At 54.2% G+C, this 17,430-nt stretch overlaps 1 protein-coding gene across 2 annotated transcripts in view; it reads right to left on the reverse strand.

Annotated features, from left to right (window-relative positions):
- The window catches only part of PAPPA2 (pappalysin 2), a 208,972-nt gene that overhangs the window by 113,289 nt on the left and 78,253 nt on the right, over positions 1 to 17,430 (reverse strand). For both annotated transcript variants that reach the window (XM_036273419.1, XM_036273420.1), the window contains exons 4-7: positions 10,420 to 10,713; positions 8,356 to 8,548; positions 4,769 to 4,890; positions 1,653 to 2,142 (exon numbers count right to left, since the gene is read on the reverse strand). In XM_036273419.1, coding sequence (XP_036129312.1) covers positions 1,653 to 2,142; positions 4,769 to 4,890; positions 8,356 to 8,548; positions 10,420 to 10,713 — 1,099 coding nt within the window. The remainder of the gene's footprint in view (positions 1 to 1,652; positions 2,143 to 4,768; positions 4,891 to 8,355; positions 8,549 to 10,419; positions 10,714 to 17,430) is intronic.

Genomic DNA, 17,430 nt, shown 5'->3' on the forward strand with positions numbered 1-17,430 from the left:
AGCAGGGAGCCCCACCTTCTATGATCCGAGCTGGTAAAAGGCAGTCGGTTACCAAGGGAAGGCAACCCAAATGACACTCAGAAAACTGGATGCAGTCCTGCGGCAGCCGCGAACTAGCTCTGCTCAGCCACATTCAAGTTCAGCTGAGTCTTCTCATCTACCGCACGGGATGCTGCTGACCTTAAAGGTGGGGTGTGTATGTCTGTGTGCAGATAGCGAGTTAGGTCATCCGTATCATTTCAACCGCCCAATTAGACAAGCTCAAAAATGATATATTTTAAAAAATGCATCCCATGATCTGTCCGCCCATTGGCATTAGCTTTTTGAACACGTCACTGTCTTCTGGGTCTAATTTGGGGAGCGAACAGGGGAGGGGAAACGCAGTAAAGCGCGAGGTGAACATTCTCCCCTGTTTGCAGCTGGGGTAGACCCCGAGGGCAGACTCCTCCCACCCACGGCCCCTCGGCCACGTGACTCTGCTGCTCCTGTCACTGACAGGCAAGGTGACGCCTGCCTCGCCTTGAACCTGAAATTGGCTGTGACTTTGCTTTGGCTGCTAGAAGGTTATCGTGAGTGACATAAGCAGAGGCTTGAAGAGTGTGAGTGTCTGGGGGCACGCCGCCCTCCCTGCTGCTGGAGACCTCTTCACCCCAGGACAACAAGCCCTGAGAAGCCCACTGGAGAGTGAGGGAGGGTGTGGAAGGAGGCCTTAGATGCGCCAGCCGCCTCCGCCGAGCCTCCCGTGTGTGCCTGAGGTCATCCCGGGCCATCTAGCCCCAGCCAAGCCAGTCCCAAGGAGGACACCCAGCCAACCACAGAACCATGAGAAATATTGTCTGTTGTTTTAACCCACTGCATTCCGTGATGACTTCTAAGGCGTCAAAATAACCAGCATCGCACCTCTGATGGGACTTTTGTTTTACCCCAAGTTCTGTGGTCAGGGCGGAGTCTGGGGGAAATTGTGAGGTTCGAGAGAATTTGTCTTTGGCGATACAAGCCCCTCCACTCTAGACACTTAACTCCTCTAAGCCAATGACCTTATCTCAGTCCTCATCTCCGGCACTGGGCACCCAGTGCCAGGGCACAGGAGAACTCACGAGATGCAGAAAGAACAGAAGAGAGAAAGAAGGGAGCTGGGAGAGAAGGAAAGAGAAGGAACAAGAAAAAGAGAAAGCATGAAACACATCGGGGTGGGTCAGGACTCCTCAAAGCGCCTCAGGACCGCTGGCTTCTTGGCTAAGCTGTGGACGGGTTGCCAGTACCCTCTGAGTGTCATAGGAGCTCCGCAGACGACCTGAAAGTTTCAGCCAAGGATCGGAAGTTCAGTGGCGACACCAGATGGGGCCGCCTGACGCTGACCAGCCTATGTGTGGTAATTACGTTCAGTCCGACTGCAACACCCCTCACACTAACCTCTTGTCCACCGTCATCCTGATGGCCTCATCCGTCAGAACACCTGCTTGTCCCTTTCTGGGAAATACTGTCCTTCATCTAAGGTATGCCAGTGTAGAATAAAACCCCCTCTGAGACGCCGAGTCTCTCTCCAACTAAGGATATGCCGGTGTGCAGAAAAGAGGGGGGAAAGAAAGCCAAATCCGCTCCCCAAACCCCAAGAGGCACCATGGTTTAGAAAGCCCTCCTTCCCAACTCACGTGTCCGTGAACTTCCTGTGGGGATGCGACACCACGACGGATGAGCCGCCGGCAAAGGGGGGCTCCCGGAGAACCTGGTACCTCACAGGCACGCAGCCCGAGCACAGGGGGCTGTGGGGCCGAGAGGTCAGCAGAGCAGCGTCGATCTCCATCCGCTCATCGAAGGTGTAGACCTTCACCCCCACGACCTTCCCATCGACGTGCAGTTTGATGGTGAGAGGGATGTCACAGAAAGTGTCCAGGGGGCCCAGGTGCACAGACTTCTGGTTTTCCAGCAAGATCTCTGTGTCGACGAGCGCCTGGGAGGAGTCCATGGAGAGGTAGGTGACCCAGAGCGTGAGGGTGTCGGCGTGGACCGGGTGCTGGAAGAGCAGCTCCAGGCTGCAGCCTTCCTCGGGGCAGGGGACGGTCATGTTCATGTGGTACAGGTGGAGCTCGGGGCTCCAGGCCTGCAAGCTGGGCTCACAGGGCTGGTCCACGTCTGGGGGCCCTGAGGGAGGGGAACAGAAAGACGGAGACATCAGGAAAGGCCATTACAGGCCTGCGTGGGCGGAGCCCATGTCAGCAGCCAGAAAGAAGAGAACTCTGGACCAATTCCTGCAGGAGCTGGTCAGCTTAGTGGGCTAGGTCTCAAGTGCTCCGAGAACAAAGACGGAACCATCGCAAGTCCTGCATCTTGCTCCGTGACCTCTACTTGGTGCCTTTTGGCAAGAGAGCTCAGCAGGGCACTGGGGGGCCCCACCCAGACCCCAGGTGGGAGCCTGAGGCCGAGGCAGAGAAGTTAAGTCACGTCCTTAAAGATTCCCCGAGCAGAGGAGAGTTATTTGCACTTAGTTTGTTAATACTTTGAGATAAATGAACGCTCCGACCCCTGTTTTATTCGTCAGTGAGGCCGATGTCCATTTCCGTTGGACACCGCGCTGTGTAACCGGGCTCCCCTGGACTCCTACATCCTTATTCCTGAGTGTGAAGCCACGGAGATCCCGCAGCCAGGCCAAGAGGTAGTGGAGTCTTGCAAACACATCAAGGTCGGCCCTGTGGAAGCAGCTACGCCAGGCCGTTTTCTCTCACATCAGGTGAGGGGATCTGCAGGACAAGGGCTGAACGGGGAGGGAGCAGCGCGGGGCTTCTCGCTGCCGGCCCTTCGGCCGTGGCTGCGGCGGGTCTCCTTCACCCTGGAGTCCTCACCTATAAAAGCACCGTTTAGCCCCTGCCGTTTTACTGGTTCACAGGGAAGGCTTATACAACGTTCCAGAGAAACCTGCGCAAACTCCATTTGCAAAAGCAGAATTATTTAGCCCTTCAGAATTTGGAAAATAAGCAGTGTTCCAAAACCCAGCAGAAACATGTTCAAACGTACGTGTGTGTATTGTTCCGTGTGTGTGTGTGTAGTTCATCTTACGGTCCTCACTATTTTTTGCCTGTCTTGTGAATCCATTCATTGATTCTTTCATTCAACAAAAATGCACTGCATACCTCGTTCACACCCGGCCGTGAGCCAGGTACCGGAGGCAGAATATGGAACAAGAGAGATGAAGGTGTTGCCCTCATATATCTTACGATAGGGTGACGGGTGCAGCGAGACAGAGGTAGAAGAGGACAGCATACAGGCCGGGAATGTGTCTGGCTCAGTTTTCTATCCCCCGTAGCATTTAGAAAGTAGTCGGTGGTGAATGAGTGTTTGCTCGGGGTCATGAAACACATTTTGAGCATGTCTGTAAAGATCTGTTTGTGCTCTTCTGGGGATTCGGTGACTTCCACTGCGTATATTTCTATGACTTGGTTCTCCACCTTTTCAAAGCAGAGGAAGACCAGTATTTCTTAGCAGTATTCTCCGATAGTCATCCCAAATACCACAGAGTACAGGCCTTTGCGAGCGAACCCCGAGGCGGTGCGGCCTGTTAGAACGTTTGATTACGCTCTCATGTTCGAACATGATGCGAAGGCCCTAAGGGTCGACTTGGTTTGCCTCAAGACACAAAATGAGAATCCCAACCCAGAACTTCTCACTCCTTTTAAATTGTTCTGAGACTAAAAGCAAGAAGACTGCAGGGCCAGGATGTCCCGTGGGTGTTAAAACACCAGCACAGGACAAACTGTCTGCACAGCACTGGCCTTTTACGAAATGCCGGTCTCTAAACGAGTCCGGCGCAAGGCCGATGTAAATCACAGTAACTTTCCATTCTGCCCCGAAGATTCCCAGTTGAAAGGAGTCCTATACGATCCATCGAGGACACAGTCTCCCCCCAGGTTTCTCCCTGAGGCTGCTGTCACGTGAGTACGAGGGAGTCCAGGGCAGCTGCTGGACACTGGACACTATCAGACCAGAGTTCTCCACTGTTGTCTTGTCGAAGTCAAGGCTGTAAACTCACTCAAATGGGATCATGTCCGATGCAGCTCGCTGAGAAGTTTTCAGGGTCTTACTAAACGTCAGGAAAAGAGAACGGGGCTAATGGGGGTGAACACAGGAGGGGGAGGCCGGCAGAGGGAAGCCAGCGGTCAGAAGGCGCTGCGCCCGTGACAGCACTTTCTGGGATGGCACGCACGCTCCGCGGGTCCGAGGGGCGTGAGAGTGAGCATGTGACTGAGAAGTTGGGGGAGAGACGGGAAGAGGGACAGCTATGAACACTCCCCCCCTCCGGCCCAGCTGAGATCATAGCCAAAGCACAACCAGTCCCGGCGATTAATAGGCTCATAAAACGGCAGAAACGGGAATGCTCTGTTTGGAACCTCGTGTACACACCCACCCGGACCGGCTGGGCCAGGGTGTGAGTGTTCTCTCCGGCTGCTCTCCATCACTCTCCTGATGGAGGGGTGACAGGCCGGCCTGTGCTGTCCCGGGGCAAGGCTGCTCCCTGAGCACCGAGACACTGCACCCCTCCGGCTTCAGCTGACATCACCCTCTGTCCTCTGTGCTGACCCCTGCCTCACACAGCCACTGGGCCTCCCTCCACCTGGACCAGGCGTGGGACATCCAGCGCACAGAGGTACCAGACGGGGTGTTTCCCAGCAGATCACACACACACCACACTCACCTGCGTGCTGCCTCTCCATCCTCCACCTCCACCCCATTCTCAGCAACCACCAAGGTTAAATGAAAAAGCCACGGCCCTTACCCACTGCTTCCTCTGGAGTCCAGTAGCCCGAGGAGTCACACACGCGCCGGGAGGAAGCCTTATGCACGTACTGGCGGAGCGTCCCGTCCTCCGCGCATGCACCGCACATGCTGCCCGTGGTCCTGGGAAGACCAAGGGGGGTCCATCAGAGGACTTGGAGAAGGAGATTCAGAAGACCTTTTGGGGTGTGAGGTCTTAGGGGGTAACGGGGAACACAAGTATTTCTCATCTCATTTCCTTCTTGTAGGAACCTCGTCTTTGGAAAATTCAGTGACGTGAGAAATCGCAAGGTTAAAAAGCCGAAGAATTTAACTATGTCCTAAGGTTCAACACCAAAGAACCATGTTTAAATTTTCCAGCATAAAACTCCTGCGTTGACTCTCACTAGGTCATCCCAAGACCCCTTGCATTCCCCAGCTAAAACAAGGCCAATTTATAAAGATTTGTTTAAGTTGATTTTTAGAGAGAGAGGAAAGGAGAGAGAGCAAGCAAAATACTGACCAGCTGCCTCCTGCACGCCCCTCGTGGGATTGAGCCCACACCCAGCAGGTCCCTGCCCAGGAACTGAACCGACAACCTGGCAGTACATGGGACAATGCCCCACCAACTGAGCCACGCCGGTCTGGTGACACCAATTTTTAGAGTAAACTTTTTCACTATATGTGGACTTACGTTTTAAACTCCCTACTTTAAATCACGTACAGGAAATAAAAGTCCTATGAAATGTGATGCCCCTGGGCTCTCTATCACCCATGGAGCTACAGCTGAATTCCTTACCATGCATGGTCCAAGGTCCTTCGTAAGAGAGCTCCTTCCTAAGTTTTATGTCCCCATCACGATGAACTCATCATACCCTTACACAGCTCCGTGAAACATGTTGTTCTCTCTCCTGCCAAATAGCCTTCTCAAGCCTCTGTGTTTAGCAAATTCCTACATACCCGTCAAGGCCCATTCAAGTGTAGCCTTGGCAGGCACTTAGTCTGACTCCTCTCCGGGGCCTGCACTCTCTCCTCTGGGTACCTCCTGCACCTCTGCCTCTGTCTGAGGGCATCCCTCTGGGTACTGAAAACTCCCATCCTCATTCCAACTCCTTTGCCTCTGAGCAGTCCAGACGGGACTCTGTTCTTTCTATGCCCATCCGTCGGCACAGGGCCTGGCCCCTGCTGTCCCTCCGGGGGGTGGGGCGGGTTTATTCACAGCCTGGGAAGAACTCTTCAACACCACACGGGGTAACTGGGAAAAGCGAACAACAATAACTAAATAACCAAGGACACCGGTGCAGCTCCTTTCTGATACTTTGAATCTTTTTGGAAGCCCAGCTGTGAACCACACATGGAAAAGGGGGCTCTGGACAGGTAGGGGGGAAGTAATATGTGATCCTATACTAGAAAACTAGTATTGTTGAAGAATGATGCTACCAGCCCCTCAGATACCTGGCATGTTGCCAAGAGGGGCTTTTCATGAATTCTTGCTAATCCCAGTAAGACGTCTACGTTTACAAATGAGGACGCAGGCTCAGAGAGATTACATAAATTGCCTAAGGTCACAACAAGTTCCTCAATTCCTGGGAGCAAGTCCCCGAACACCACCAAGTGTCCAGCACTTTGGTGGCGGCCGGCCTCTGCTGCGGGCCACGCGGGCTGTGGACACAGCGCCAACCGCCCCTCCCGGAGCGCCGAGCGGGGGTGGGGCTGACACCGGGCTCCAGGACCTACGGGGGAGGAGTACGCACAGCCCCAGCGTGACACACATCGCTGGGTGGGTGACGTGCGTCTCCCCAGACACGTGTGGGGAGGCCTCCCCGCGCCCGCAGCTGGAAGGAGGGAGCCTGGCAGGGAGCCAGCGGGGCGTCCGCTTTACCGCAGCGTCTGTTCCCGAGGGAACTGCAAGACTGAACTGTTTACACGTGCGGCGTAAAGGGGTGTGCAACCGCTCCGCACACGCCCGCGGGGACTGCTGACCGCTCCCTGAAGCGGGTTCTTACCCACGTCACACGGATGAGCGTGGACGCAGAGGGCGCCGGGGCTGGGGTGCCATGACACTCAAAGTGCCTTACGGGCCCTGGCGGGTGGCTCAGCTGGTCCCAAACACCAGAAAGGTCGCGGGTTTGATTCCCGGTCAGGGCACGTACAGGAGGCAACTAACTAATCAATGTTTCCCTCTCTCTAAAAATCAATTAAAAAACAAAAACAAAAACATATTCTCAGGTGAGGATTTTTAAAAAGTGCTTTATAAAATTGTGATGCTCAAGCGATGTCATCAAGGTATCAAGGACAAGTGGCAAGATCCCAGAAGGATGGCATTCCAGCTTGGAAAAAGATTCACTTGCTCCCTCCCCCCCTGCCTCCTGGCCCCTCCCCCAGCTCTCAGGAAAGCTGGGGTACACAGAAACATGCTCCAGGGCCCCCCAGCTCCTTCGCTGGGGCCTGAACCCCAAGGGGAAGTGTGTGCAGAAAAGAGGGGTGTCTACCTGGACATGGGAAAGCTCCGAGTGAAAAAAAATAATGTCCATGTTGCTCATTTCTGAAGTCCCACTGGATGTCCCCAACGGCCCGGTGTGCTCCTCTGTGCCCCAGAAGTCTCACCGACAGCGCAGGCGCGTGCCTACTGCGAGGACCCAGCAGGGAACTGCAGGAATGATGCCTGGCACAGCGCCCCTCACGCAGGACCAGGCAGGCCTCAGCCGCTCCCGTTACTTCGAACAGGGCGGCAGGTTTGGGAAGCGGAGGGCCCGAGAGGGTCATGGATGGGGTCCTGGTCCTTCTCGTGAAAGCACATCCCCCTCCCCCACCAACGGTCAGCTGTCATCTTTTCCTGCCTTCTCTCCCTTGACAAAGATTTCTCTGGTGTTCACTTACACTGACATGCAAAGGATGAATAAGGCTAATTTTAGATATAATGTTTCTCTCCAATAGACATGTATTAGGTGTTTATGGTGCAGGAGACGATGATGCAAAAAATAGATGCCCCTGCCCCCAAGGAGCTGCCAGTGGAGAGGGACAGGTAGATGATGACAACTCCACGGGGGGTGGTAGCCATAGGCGGGGCAGGTGCCAGGTACGCCAGGAGGCAGAGAGGGCACTGAAAACGCTCACATAAGCCAGATAAGCCCCGAGGCACAGCTTGTGACAGTGGGTAGCCTGACACCCACCGCCCCCAGAAGTGACTGGAAGAACACTGCCCTCCCCCCCAGCACCACCGTGCAGGGAGCAAGCCTCTGCCCGCCCTTCCGCCAAGGACAAGGGCTGAGCTGGCCAGGTGGCAAATGCCATCCCAGCTTGGTCAGTGCACCTGTGTCATACTGGTCAACCTCTTCACAGCTACTGGAAGCCTGCCGGAGGTGACACTTCTCAGGATACATCGGACAGGCCCCCCGCCAAGGAGTGAGCTCGGGTGAGGAGGCGCTGGCTCCCAGGAGAGCCCACGGTTCTGCTACGTACGCAGAGGACTGAGCGGGGTGGAGGCAGCCCTCGGCGGTGGCTCGTGTTCACAGCTGGGGTTCCCCTGACTTCACATCCTTCCCCTTGTGCAGAAGAAATGCCACGGGGGGAAGAGGTCAGCTCAGCCCTGGCAGGGGCTCCTCTCACCTGTCATACATGACTCCGCTGACCGGAGGCAGCCAGTGGATGGTGAGTGACTTGTTGGTCTGCCCGATGACCATGGGTGGGATGGGAATGGGGGTGGGCTTTTGGCTTTGACTCCACTGCTGATACACAAGGTCCAAATAGCAATGCATTCGCGCCACTTGGTTAGGGGTGAAGTGGTCTGTGCAGTCATCATCTGTGGAGACAAAGATGAGAACAGGAGAGAGGGAGGTGTTAGCCTGCCAAGTCCACCACCACGGCCGGGACAAATTCTGCCTTGTTCACGCCTGAGTCACCAGCACCTAACACAACGCCTCGCATTTGTTAGGCTCCATAAACACCTGTCGAATGAATAAATGCATTCTAGTCAGAAAGTATCTACGCTGAAAATGGGAAAGAGAAGACAGAGACTAGCACTGGCTGATCTCCAAACCCAGCCATAACCTTGAGGGCAGGGCTGGGCCAGGTGAGCCCAGGGGTCGGGGCGGCTCTGAGCTGAGGGCTGCTCACCCGAAGCCACAAGGTGGCAGTGTTTCAGCCTACGGCCGGTTTATTCAGGAACATCTGTGGAGTTGTGGACCCCGGTTTTATGCCCAGTGACTCTGGCCAAGGTTAGGGGTACCCAGTGGAGATGCTCAAAGGGAGACAGAGCCAAAATGTCAAGGAGGCAGCGGGACTGGAACTGAGGTCCCCACCTCACTTTGGAGATACATCTTTTATCACATTAGAAAGGGAGTATCTTAGTTTCAGGACCTTTTCCAACAAGAGCACACCAGTCAAACACTCCCGGTACTGCTGCTGCTTAAAAAGATATTTGTATTGATTTTGAGAGAGAGAGGAAGGGAGAGGGAGAGTGATAGAGAAACATTGATGTGAGAATACAACACTGCCTCTCACATGCCCCCCACCGGGATCAAGCCCACAACCGGGGCAGGTGCCCTGATCAGAAATGGAACCAGCAACCCTTTGGTGCACAGGATGACGCCCACGCAACCGAGCCACACTGGCCAGATGCTTCCTGTACCCACTTCAAAGGAGGGACTTGAACACTCAGCCCTCTGCAGCCCGCTGCCCAGTGGCTCTGCCCTGGCTAGACCCACCATGACCTTGATGGGGGAGGAGGGGATGCTGGTCCGTAGGAATGTGATACACCTGAATGACACACCAAAATGAGACTTGGGTACGAATTTATTGATCGGTGACAGACAGGACCAGCTCACCACCCCTTCTTCCCTTCAAAGGCATGACCAGGGTCCTAGGGTTGATTTATTTATTTTTGAATAGTTCTAGAACTTACCACCAAACAAGCCCCTGGACCTTATAGAAAATTGCCTCCTTCCTTCACCACTGGAGTAGGTCATTAAACCCAACCCATCCTCAATGTTAGGAATAAATGATCAATTTGAGTCCATTATCAGGAGACTGTGAGTAGTATTACTTTTGGCCAGAAATGAGGAAGGTGTCAGGGGACAAGGGTGAAACATAATCCAGGACAAGATAATATAGTTGTTCCCAAGGCCAGGACAGGACCATTCCTTAAAGGAGGTGGTGCCATTTGGGGGAGGGGACGCAAGCTAAGAGTCAGCACTAGTTGGAAGAAGAGAATCTGATACTTTAAAATAACATAAAATGAAAAGAAATCCTGGGCTTTAAATTAACCAAGGCCATTTTCTTGACTGACTTTAAAAATAGTAGAAAGGGCCACCTTGACCCAGAAACCCCCTCCCCCATCACTATTAGACTCATCCAGAGCAAATGCCTATGAATGTGGGCAAGAACAAGAAAAAACAAGTTGTCGGGGTCAAGGGCATCTCAAGAAACCTTTTGGTTTTGTCCTTCTATTCAAATGTCCAACGTAAATGTGTCTTTTTCTTTTACTCTCTGGTGAAGGAGAATCTAGTCAATAAGACCATTACTCTCTCAGTGTTTTATTAAGTTCTGCACAGACATGGAGGGAAGAATAAGCCGTAATAAATATGCTTTTACTCTCGGGCATGAACACTGCCCCATAGTCCTCTCCCCCAGCTGCAGGTCCGCCCTTCCAGCCCCAAACTGCCCTCGCCATACCTGTATAGCTCATGTAGTTGTTGTATGGAGCCCCTGGGAAGTGGGTAAAGCCGCAGGTGTCATTGGTAGGCTCCGGGTCCTGGCACAGCTTGCTCTTGGGAGTGGGGGCAGTGTCTGCACAGAGGTCTCCTGTGTCCATGGAGGCCACTGTCTCCCTGCAGGGGTCATCGCAGGATTCTCTTTCACTGACCCCTTTGAAGACATGGTAGAGTCCCAGGACATGCCCCACCTCGTGGATCATGGTGTTGGTATGGCCAGGCATCCCGTAATAGATGGGGTTGAGGACCACGCCACCTGCAATGGGAGGTTGGGGAAACATCTCTGAGCGTGTAAGGAACAGTGGCCCTCCGATTCTTAACTATCATTCACCTCGAATAAACAGCAAATGTTCCATTTCAGCCTCGAGGGGGATACTTTATAACTTCTAATGACATCAGTTCCTGCTCTTCCCTCTGGCCACAAACACCCCCTGACATGATCCGTACAGAGGTCTTGACCCCTGTGCCAGGGATAACAGTGCAGACAAGCCCACGTGACAAAGGACCAGCGTTCCCAGCCCTGCCTGCGCTTTAACGCGAACATGTGCAGACGTCCAGCTGAGAGCCCGGATGAAAGGAATCCATTCATCTCCCGGCACATAAGCTAATTATTAAAATTCTGCGGCGCACCAAAAACATATATTCTATTTTTTTGCCAATTGGACCAAAAAAAAAAAATACAGGTGATTTTGATTCATTCACACCGGATGGCTATTGTGTTGTGTTGGCTGTTGTCATTTTTATTTGACAAGCTGAGGGAAAGAGGTCAGTGCCCTGACGTAGTCAGGTGTTGCCTGTTGGAAAAGCTCTCGCCGTTCCCTAGTTGAGAACCGCGGGTCCAGGTGAAGGCGCGTGGGATTGAGAGCCAGGGGTTCTGGGTCTGGCTCCAGCCCCTCCACGTACCAGCTCGCAGGACTAGGGTAGCCGTCTGACCCCCCAGAACTCCAGTTTTGCGATCTGTAAAGTGGCGATGGTAACGCCGACTTCTTGTTGTTGTTTTGTTTTAGCGTTTGGCACATTGTGAGAGTTGGGCCAGTGACAGTCATGAATTCTGACTGCATGACCCTGAATCTCAAAGAGCTAGCAACCACTGAGACAGGAGACAAATCCAGCTGAACTCCCACGAAAGCCAGGATGTCACTACAGGTCTGTGCCCCACCCTCACGCCCCCAAAATCTCCCTGAGAGCATCCAGGGAGGTGCCCCAGAGAAGGGGTCACTGCATCCACCCGGCCGTAGATGAAGACCCGGTGGTGTCAGAGTAACCTTGCTAAAGACAAGCCTGGAGCTCGCTGAGTGGCCCAGCTTGTGGCTTCCCAAGCCGTGCTTCCCTCCTCTCCCCAGGCTGACTTTCCTTCTTCAGCTCCCAAAACTGTCAGGATGAGGCCTCCCCTCACCTCTAGAAACTAAAACAGGCAGTGTCAGCAACTCTTCACCAACCATCTGGGGTCCAGAGTCGCCCTCAGCTGTGTTTCCAGGCTGCTGACACCCTTCTGCCCAGATGCGCTCCCGGGTCCCGGGACTGGCTTCATTCATCTTACCCGAGCCTCCGCTAGATCTCGTCTGCTGAGTGTAGTGGGCCCTCCCGAAGAACAGGGCCTCCTTTCTTTGGCCAGATCACATTCCAGGGAGCAGATCTCGCCCCTGTGTTCTCTACGATGTCCTTGCGACAACTACACCCATGGCTCTGTGGGCAGGACACAATCCCGGAGTGTGTGGTGCCACGCCCTCGGCTGTCTATAACCGGCAGCTCCATCTGCCTTTGAGCGACTCCTCAATAGCAAAGAGCAGTTTCTGCACCCACATTCTAGTCTCCCCCACACCCCCACTTACTCAGGCAAGCTGACGTTAAGCGAGCCATGCCCAAACCTGTCCTGAGATACACGGTCTCCCTGTACGTCTAAAACAGAGTTAGACCTCATCTCCCTGCTCGTCCTTTCTATCGCTTCCGATAAAAATTCTTGTTCTCCAACGTGATCTTTTTTCTTTCTTTCCTGAAATCACTGGCTATGTATTTCTTTCATGTGTGCATCGTTATTATGTCGACATAGAGTCATTTGACAAAAGATTTATTTCAATAACACCCAGAGCTCCCAGTCTTTGAGTGAACCCTGCGCAACGAGCATCCGCACGGTTCACGCGCCTGCCCCTCGGGGGCTCCGCGTTGCCGCAGCCGTGATCGTCCTCAGCGTCCACGCACCACTGTCTCCTCCCCACTCGCCACATCGGTGCAGTGTTCAGAGCCTGGCTCCTGTTCTCTTTCCAGTCTTCCCCTGACACCTTCCCTCCACACACACGCAATCCCCTTCCTGCCTCCTTTCCTACCTCCCCACCCAAATACGTTTTGGGCGTTAGACTCTGAAAGGCAGTTTGCTGATAAGGTGTATCCACACTCAGTAGCTTTTCCCAGACCGAGTTCTTAAAGTCTGGTCATGGGTGAGACTTTAAAAAAAAAAAAAAGGTATCCGTAATTCACTAAGTTTGAGAAAAACACAGCATGCCACACTGTCCTCCTGGTCCACGCTGACCTGACCTTGCGTGACCTTCGCTTCCCCGGTGCACGTGAAGGCAGACCTGCCAGGGGCAGAACACCTTCGACATCTCTGGGATACCGGACTCCTCAGAGCACAGTCCATGACACACCTCCAGTGACAACGAAAACGCCCAGTTGACGATCGTTTTCTACCTGGACGTCCCACCTCTGGGCAAACACTGAGTTTGCTTAACCTGCGGTTCATCCAGGCCCAAGTCGTCTTGTAATCTTCTCCAGGAAGGTGTCGTAGCTGAACAAAAATAAGACTCCGGGAAGGAGACACGGCAGAAGCAGCGTGTGTCGAGGAACTGACTGGGGGAGGGGGGTGACTCTGGGGACTCGAGGAGGGTGTGCGGGTGGTCATTACAATAATGGGCATCTTGCCAACCTCTGGAAGCCTCTGCCTCCACCCAAAATGAGATATTTCCAAGTCTAAGAACATTCTTCCACAGATTTACAGAGACCTGTCGATAACCAGCTTATTTGTAAGTGAAGGAGGAAGCAAGAAGCAGCAAGTCCTCAACACCCCCAGCGATGTCCTCTCATGGAGGGTGATGGCCTGCGTAGCCCTCTGAGCGCACACAGTCCCCCACACAGGGGGGCATAGATCGAACCAGACAGCACTTAAATTTTAATTAAAAACATAAGTCTTTTAACACTCTTACCGACAGTAATAGTTTTTATTCCAGAGAGATGGAACTTCCTCCCCCAAATCATCTGCACGCAACGTGCAGTAACGAGCTTCGTTGCCATGTGTGTTAGAGAGAATGCTGCCGTTCTAGTTGAGGAGCAAGTGCTGTGCACACCGATACATGTTAAGTAAATCCCGGGGTCCCGGACCCCTCGCCGTCGCTCTGCCCACTGGAGCCCAAGGTTATGGAGTCACACTGGACGAGAACCTGAGGCACTGGAATGTGGTCCTGACGCTAGCCAGCCGTAGGACCATGGCTCTGCCCGTGAACCTTCTGTCAGTATTTCTATCTGTGAAATGAGGGGCTAACCAGGCCCACCCCTAGGCTCCCTCCTGTTCCCAGCCGGGGCTGTGAAGAGCTGACATGCGGGACTGCGTGAGGCAGCCACAAACACCATGTGAAGCAACGTGTGTCACCATGGACTGTCACCACCTCGGCCTCGGCATTTCTGTTCCAAGACTCCCGTCTCTCCTTAGCCCGAGGCAAAGGGGAAAAGCCAGAAGGAACGGTCGCTGACATTCTTCCCCCAGATCTGCCGCGGATTTTCCCGGGATGTGGGTTCACTGACCAGGAACCTCAGGGCCTTCTCTCCACCCGGTGTTCTCGCCTTCCTCCCTGCTACGCCCAGGGTCTACACTGTTCGCCTCTCTTTATTCCAACAATCATACTTGTTAACTTATTAGAGGAGGGATTCTTTTTTTTTTTTTTTTGGTTCGTGCTCCTAGCAGGAACCGAACCCAGGACTCTCTGGTCCGCAGGCCCACGCTCCAACCTCTGAGCCAAACTGGCCAGGGCTAGAGGAGTGATTCTTACACACACACACACACACACACACACACATACTCTTCATACTAAAACCTAAAAAACCTAAGTTGAGGCAAAAAAGATTTGTTGCCCCAAATCTAAGAACAATGCGAGAACTTCTTTTCACGAAGAAGGAACGAGACATGATAAATAACAAATAAAAGCCGAGCCGGCAGAACAGCAACCCCTCCCTGCCCCCTCCACCGTCTGGTCCCAGCAGGGAGGCCGAGGACCTGGGCAAGCCCCGCCTTCCCGGGAAGCACGACACCTTTCCCGGCAGCAGCCTACGAGGAATGAGGACTTGAGAGTCCGGTTGCAGCTCTCCAGGACTAGTCTACAACATTCACGCAGACCAGCATCACCGCCTGATGCCGCCGCTAGACTTCCTTCCTTCTCATCACCTGAGAAGGGTCAGGCTCGGAGGGTTACTGGTGGGTCCTGACGCCCCTGCACCAAGGCCTCGCTCACCCAGGTGACCGCTGGGGTGACCAGGGCTCCCCCTCTGGCGGTGGACACTCACGGGAAGTGGACTGATCCTTACCTTTGGGGATGTTCCTTGAAAGCTCCCAAGGCTATTTCCCGATCTGTTCAGTGGTGATAACAAGCGTTTCCATCTCAAAGGGTTGTTATGAAGTCGGAAGGAGTAATGTAGACAAATAAGCATTTAGCTTATTTTCTAGGACAAAGTCACTCAAGATGCGTACTAGACCATTTGTCCATACTACTCCAATTACATAATGCGGCTTGGCCCCCTGCCGGCTCCCTCCCGACCACCTCCGTTCATCAAGAGAGCAGAGGCCAGAGGGTGACCACAAAGCGGGCAGACCTTCCAGAGTGAAGCCAGGCGTTGCCAGGCAGGGGAGACAGACATTCTCACACAGGAGCCCGACTCGCCCCCAGCGGCTCACACTTGGCTTCCGTGCTACTCTGACCCTGAGACCCACGGCACCCGGAAGACAAGACTTGGACAGAGTTGAAAGCAGACAGGTGTGTCCATTCTGTTCCCTGATGACACACTAGCATTCGGAATTATTCCCGGGGCCTCAGTTCGTGACCGCAGGAGGAAAAGAGGCAGCATGGGGTGGGACCGTTACCTGATTCTTCGTAGACCTTGCTGGAGGTGAGATGTCCACAGGACATCTGCTCTGTGGTACAACAGCACGCCCTGCTCCCCCCTGCTACACTGAATCAGGAGCAGAAAGACATGCTCATGTAGGCGTCAACCATCCCCCGGCCCCTCGGTGTTCACTCTGAGACACTCACACTCTGTCTGCCTTCATTCACCTCTAACACCCGTCCAGCAAGGCTGCCTAGGGCCCGAAGGCACCCGCGCAGGGGAGACTGAGAGGCAAGAGTATGGATGGCAGCGCAGCGATGGGAAAATATAACATTTTACCCCGGTGGTTCCTTGCTCCCCACCCTTCCTCCACTGCCTGCTCAGGAAGCCAGCCTCCCGCGTCCGTCCGTGACCTCGCTGAGAGGTGCAGGACCGAGGGCAGAGCAGGGAACAAGTCCTTCTCCGGCTGCGAGGTGCCCACAGCCCGCGCCACGTGGGCCTGGCTCAGCCAGCACGATGGGTGAACGCGGGCGACAGAGCCTTGCCGCACTGCACCCTCGGCCCCGACATGCCAGCCTGGGAGAGTCTCCTGAGCTGCAGGAAGGGACAGAGAAGGGAAGCAGTGCGGAGGTCTGGCTGGTGGTGGGTCCCGATGAGCTGGACTGTGCTGTGCCTCCCGAGACCCCGGTAAAGAGGTGACCTGAAGGTGGGGGCCGTGCCTCCTTTCAGTGACGGGTTCCCCGGCGAGCGGCCTAGCTCTAGAGGAGAGGGGCTGAGCCACGGAGCTGGGAGGGAAGGCAGAGAGAGGCTCCCTGCAGGTGGGATCCTGGGACGAGACACAAGGCTCATCACAGGGGCCCAGCATCACCCGATGACTGAACACAGAATGAATGGTCCTCTCCCCCTTGACCTTGGCATTCATAACCCATCAGTGCATTAAATACAGCCCCAGGCAAAACCAGCTCAGCGGACTAAGAGAACACGTCTGCCAGCTACCAAATAGAGGCTCAAAGCAGAAATTCAGTCCAATGACAGAGGAATAAGTAAGAGTAAGAGTTACGTTTCTTACGTACCTGAATGTCTACACTGAGACTTGAACTCACCACCTGCCAGTGCCACTGAGTGGACACAGACCCTAATGTGAACGGGGCTTCTTGGATTTAGCAACTGCTGGCCACGTGCGACCCAGCTGTTGCTGGAGGGGCTGCCAGAGGAGCGCAAACGCCCTCCTCGGGGCCCTGCGCCTTGATTACTGAGGACAAGCTGCGCGCACGACAGGGTAGTGCTGTGACCCACGGGTGGTGCCGGGGAGGAAAGGGGCAGCTGCTGATTAAAAGATGAGTCTCAGCAGCAGACAGCCAGGCTCCCGACGTGAGGCTGGGTCCCCCGCTTCCAACGGGCCTTCCCGGCTGGAGCGGCACGAGGGGAAGGAAATGACTCCAAAAGCCACTTCCATTGAAAGGAAAACAAAAAAAAACCTCATGCCGTCTAAGAAAAAGGACACAAGTGGAAATGACTTTCAAACAGTTCTGTAAAACTTTTAGGGTGAATATTAGACGCCCATAAAACACGGAGGCTGAGGGCGGTCAGCGGGAGCCTGCGTAATTACTTCCAGTCCCGGCTGCCAGCGCTCCTGCTCACCGCTTGCACTTGCGCAAGGAGGGACCGCGGTCCAGTGTGCCGGGTCCCAGGAAGGCCTGAAGGGAGGGCCAGGGGCTGATCCGCAGAGGGGCAGAGAGAAATGGGGAGATTTAACAAAAAACCGCGGGAGCGAGAAAAAGCAGCGCATGTTTAACAGAACCAGACCAGCGGCTGCTGATCTCCAGACCTTGGATTGGCTTCTCGGTTTCCCAGCCTGTGGTCTCCTTAGAAGGGAGTCCTTATTTTG

Source organism: Molossus molossus, unplaced genomic scaffold (assembly GCF_014108415.1).
Source record: "Molossus molossus isolate mMolMol1 unplaced genomic scaffold, mMolMol1.p scaffold_m16_p_20, whole genome shotgun sequence".
In the NCBI taxonomy this organism is placed as follows: Eukaryota; Metazoa; Chordata; class Mammalia; order Chiroptera; family Molossidae; genus Molossus; species Molossus molossus.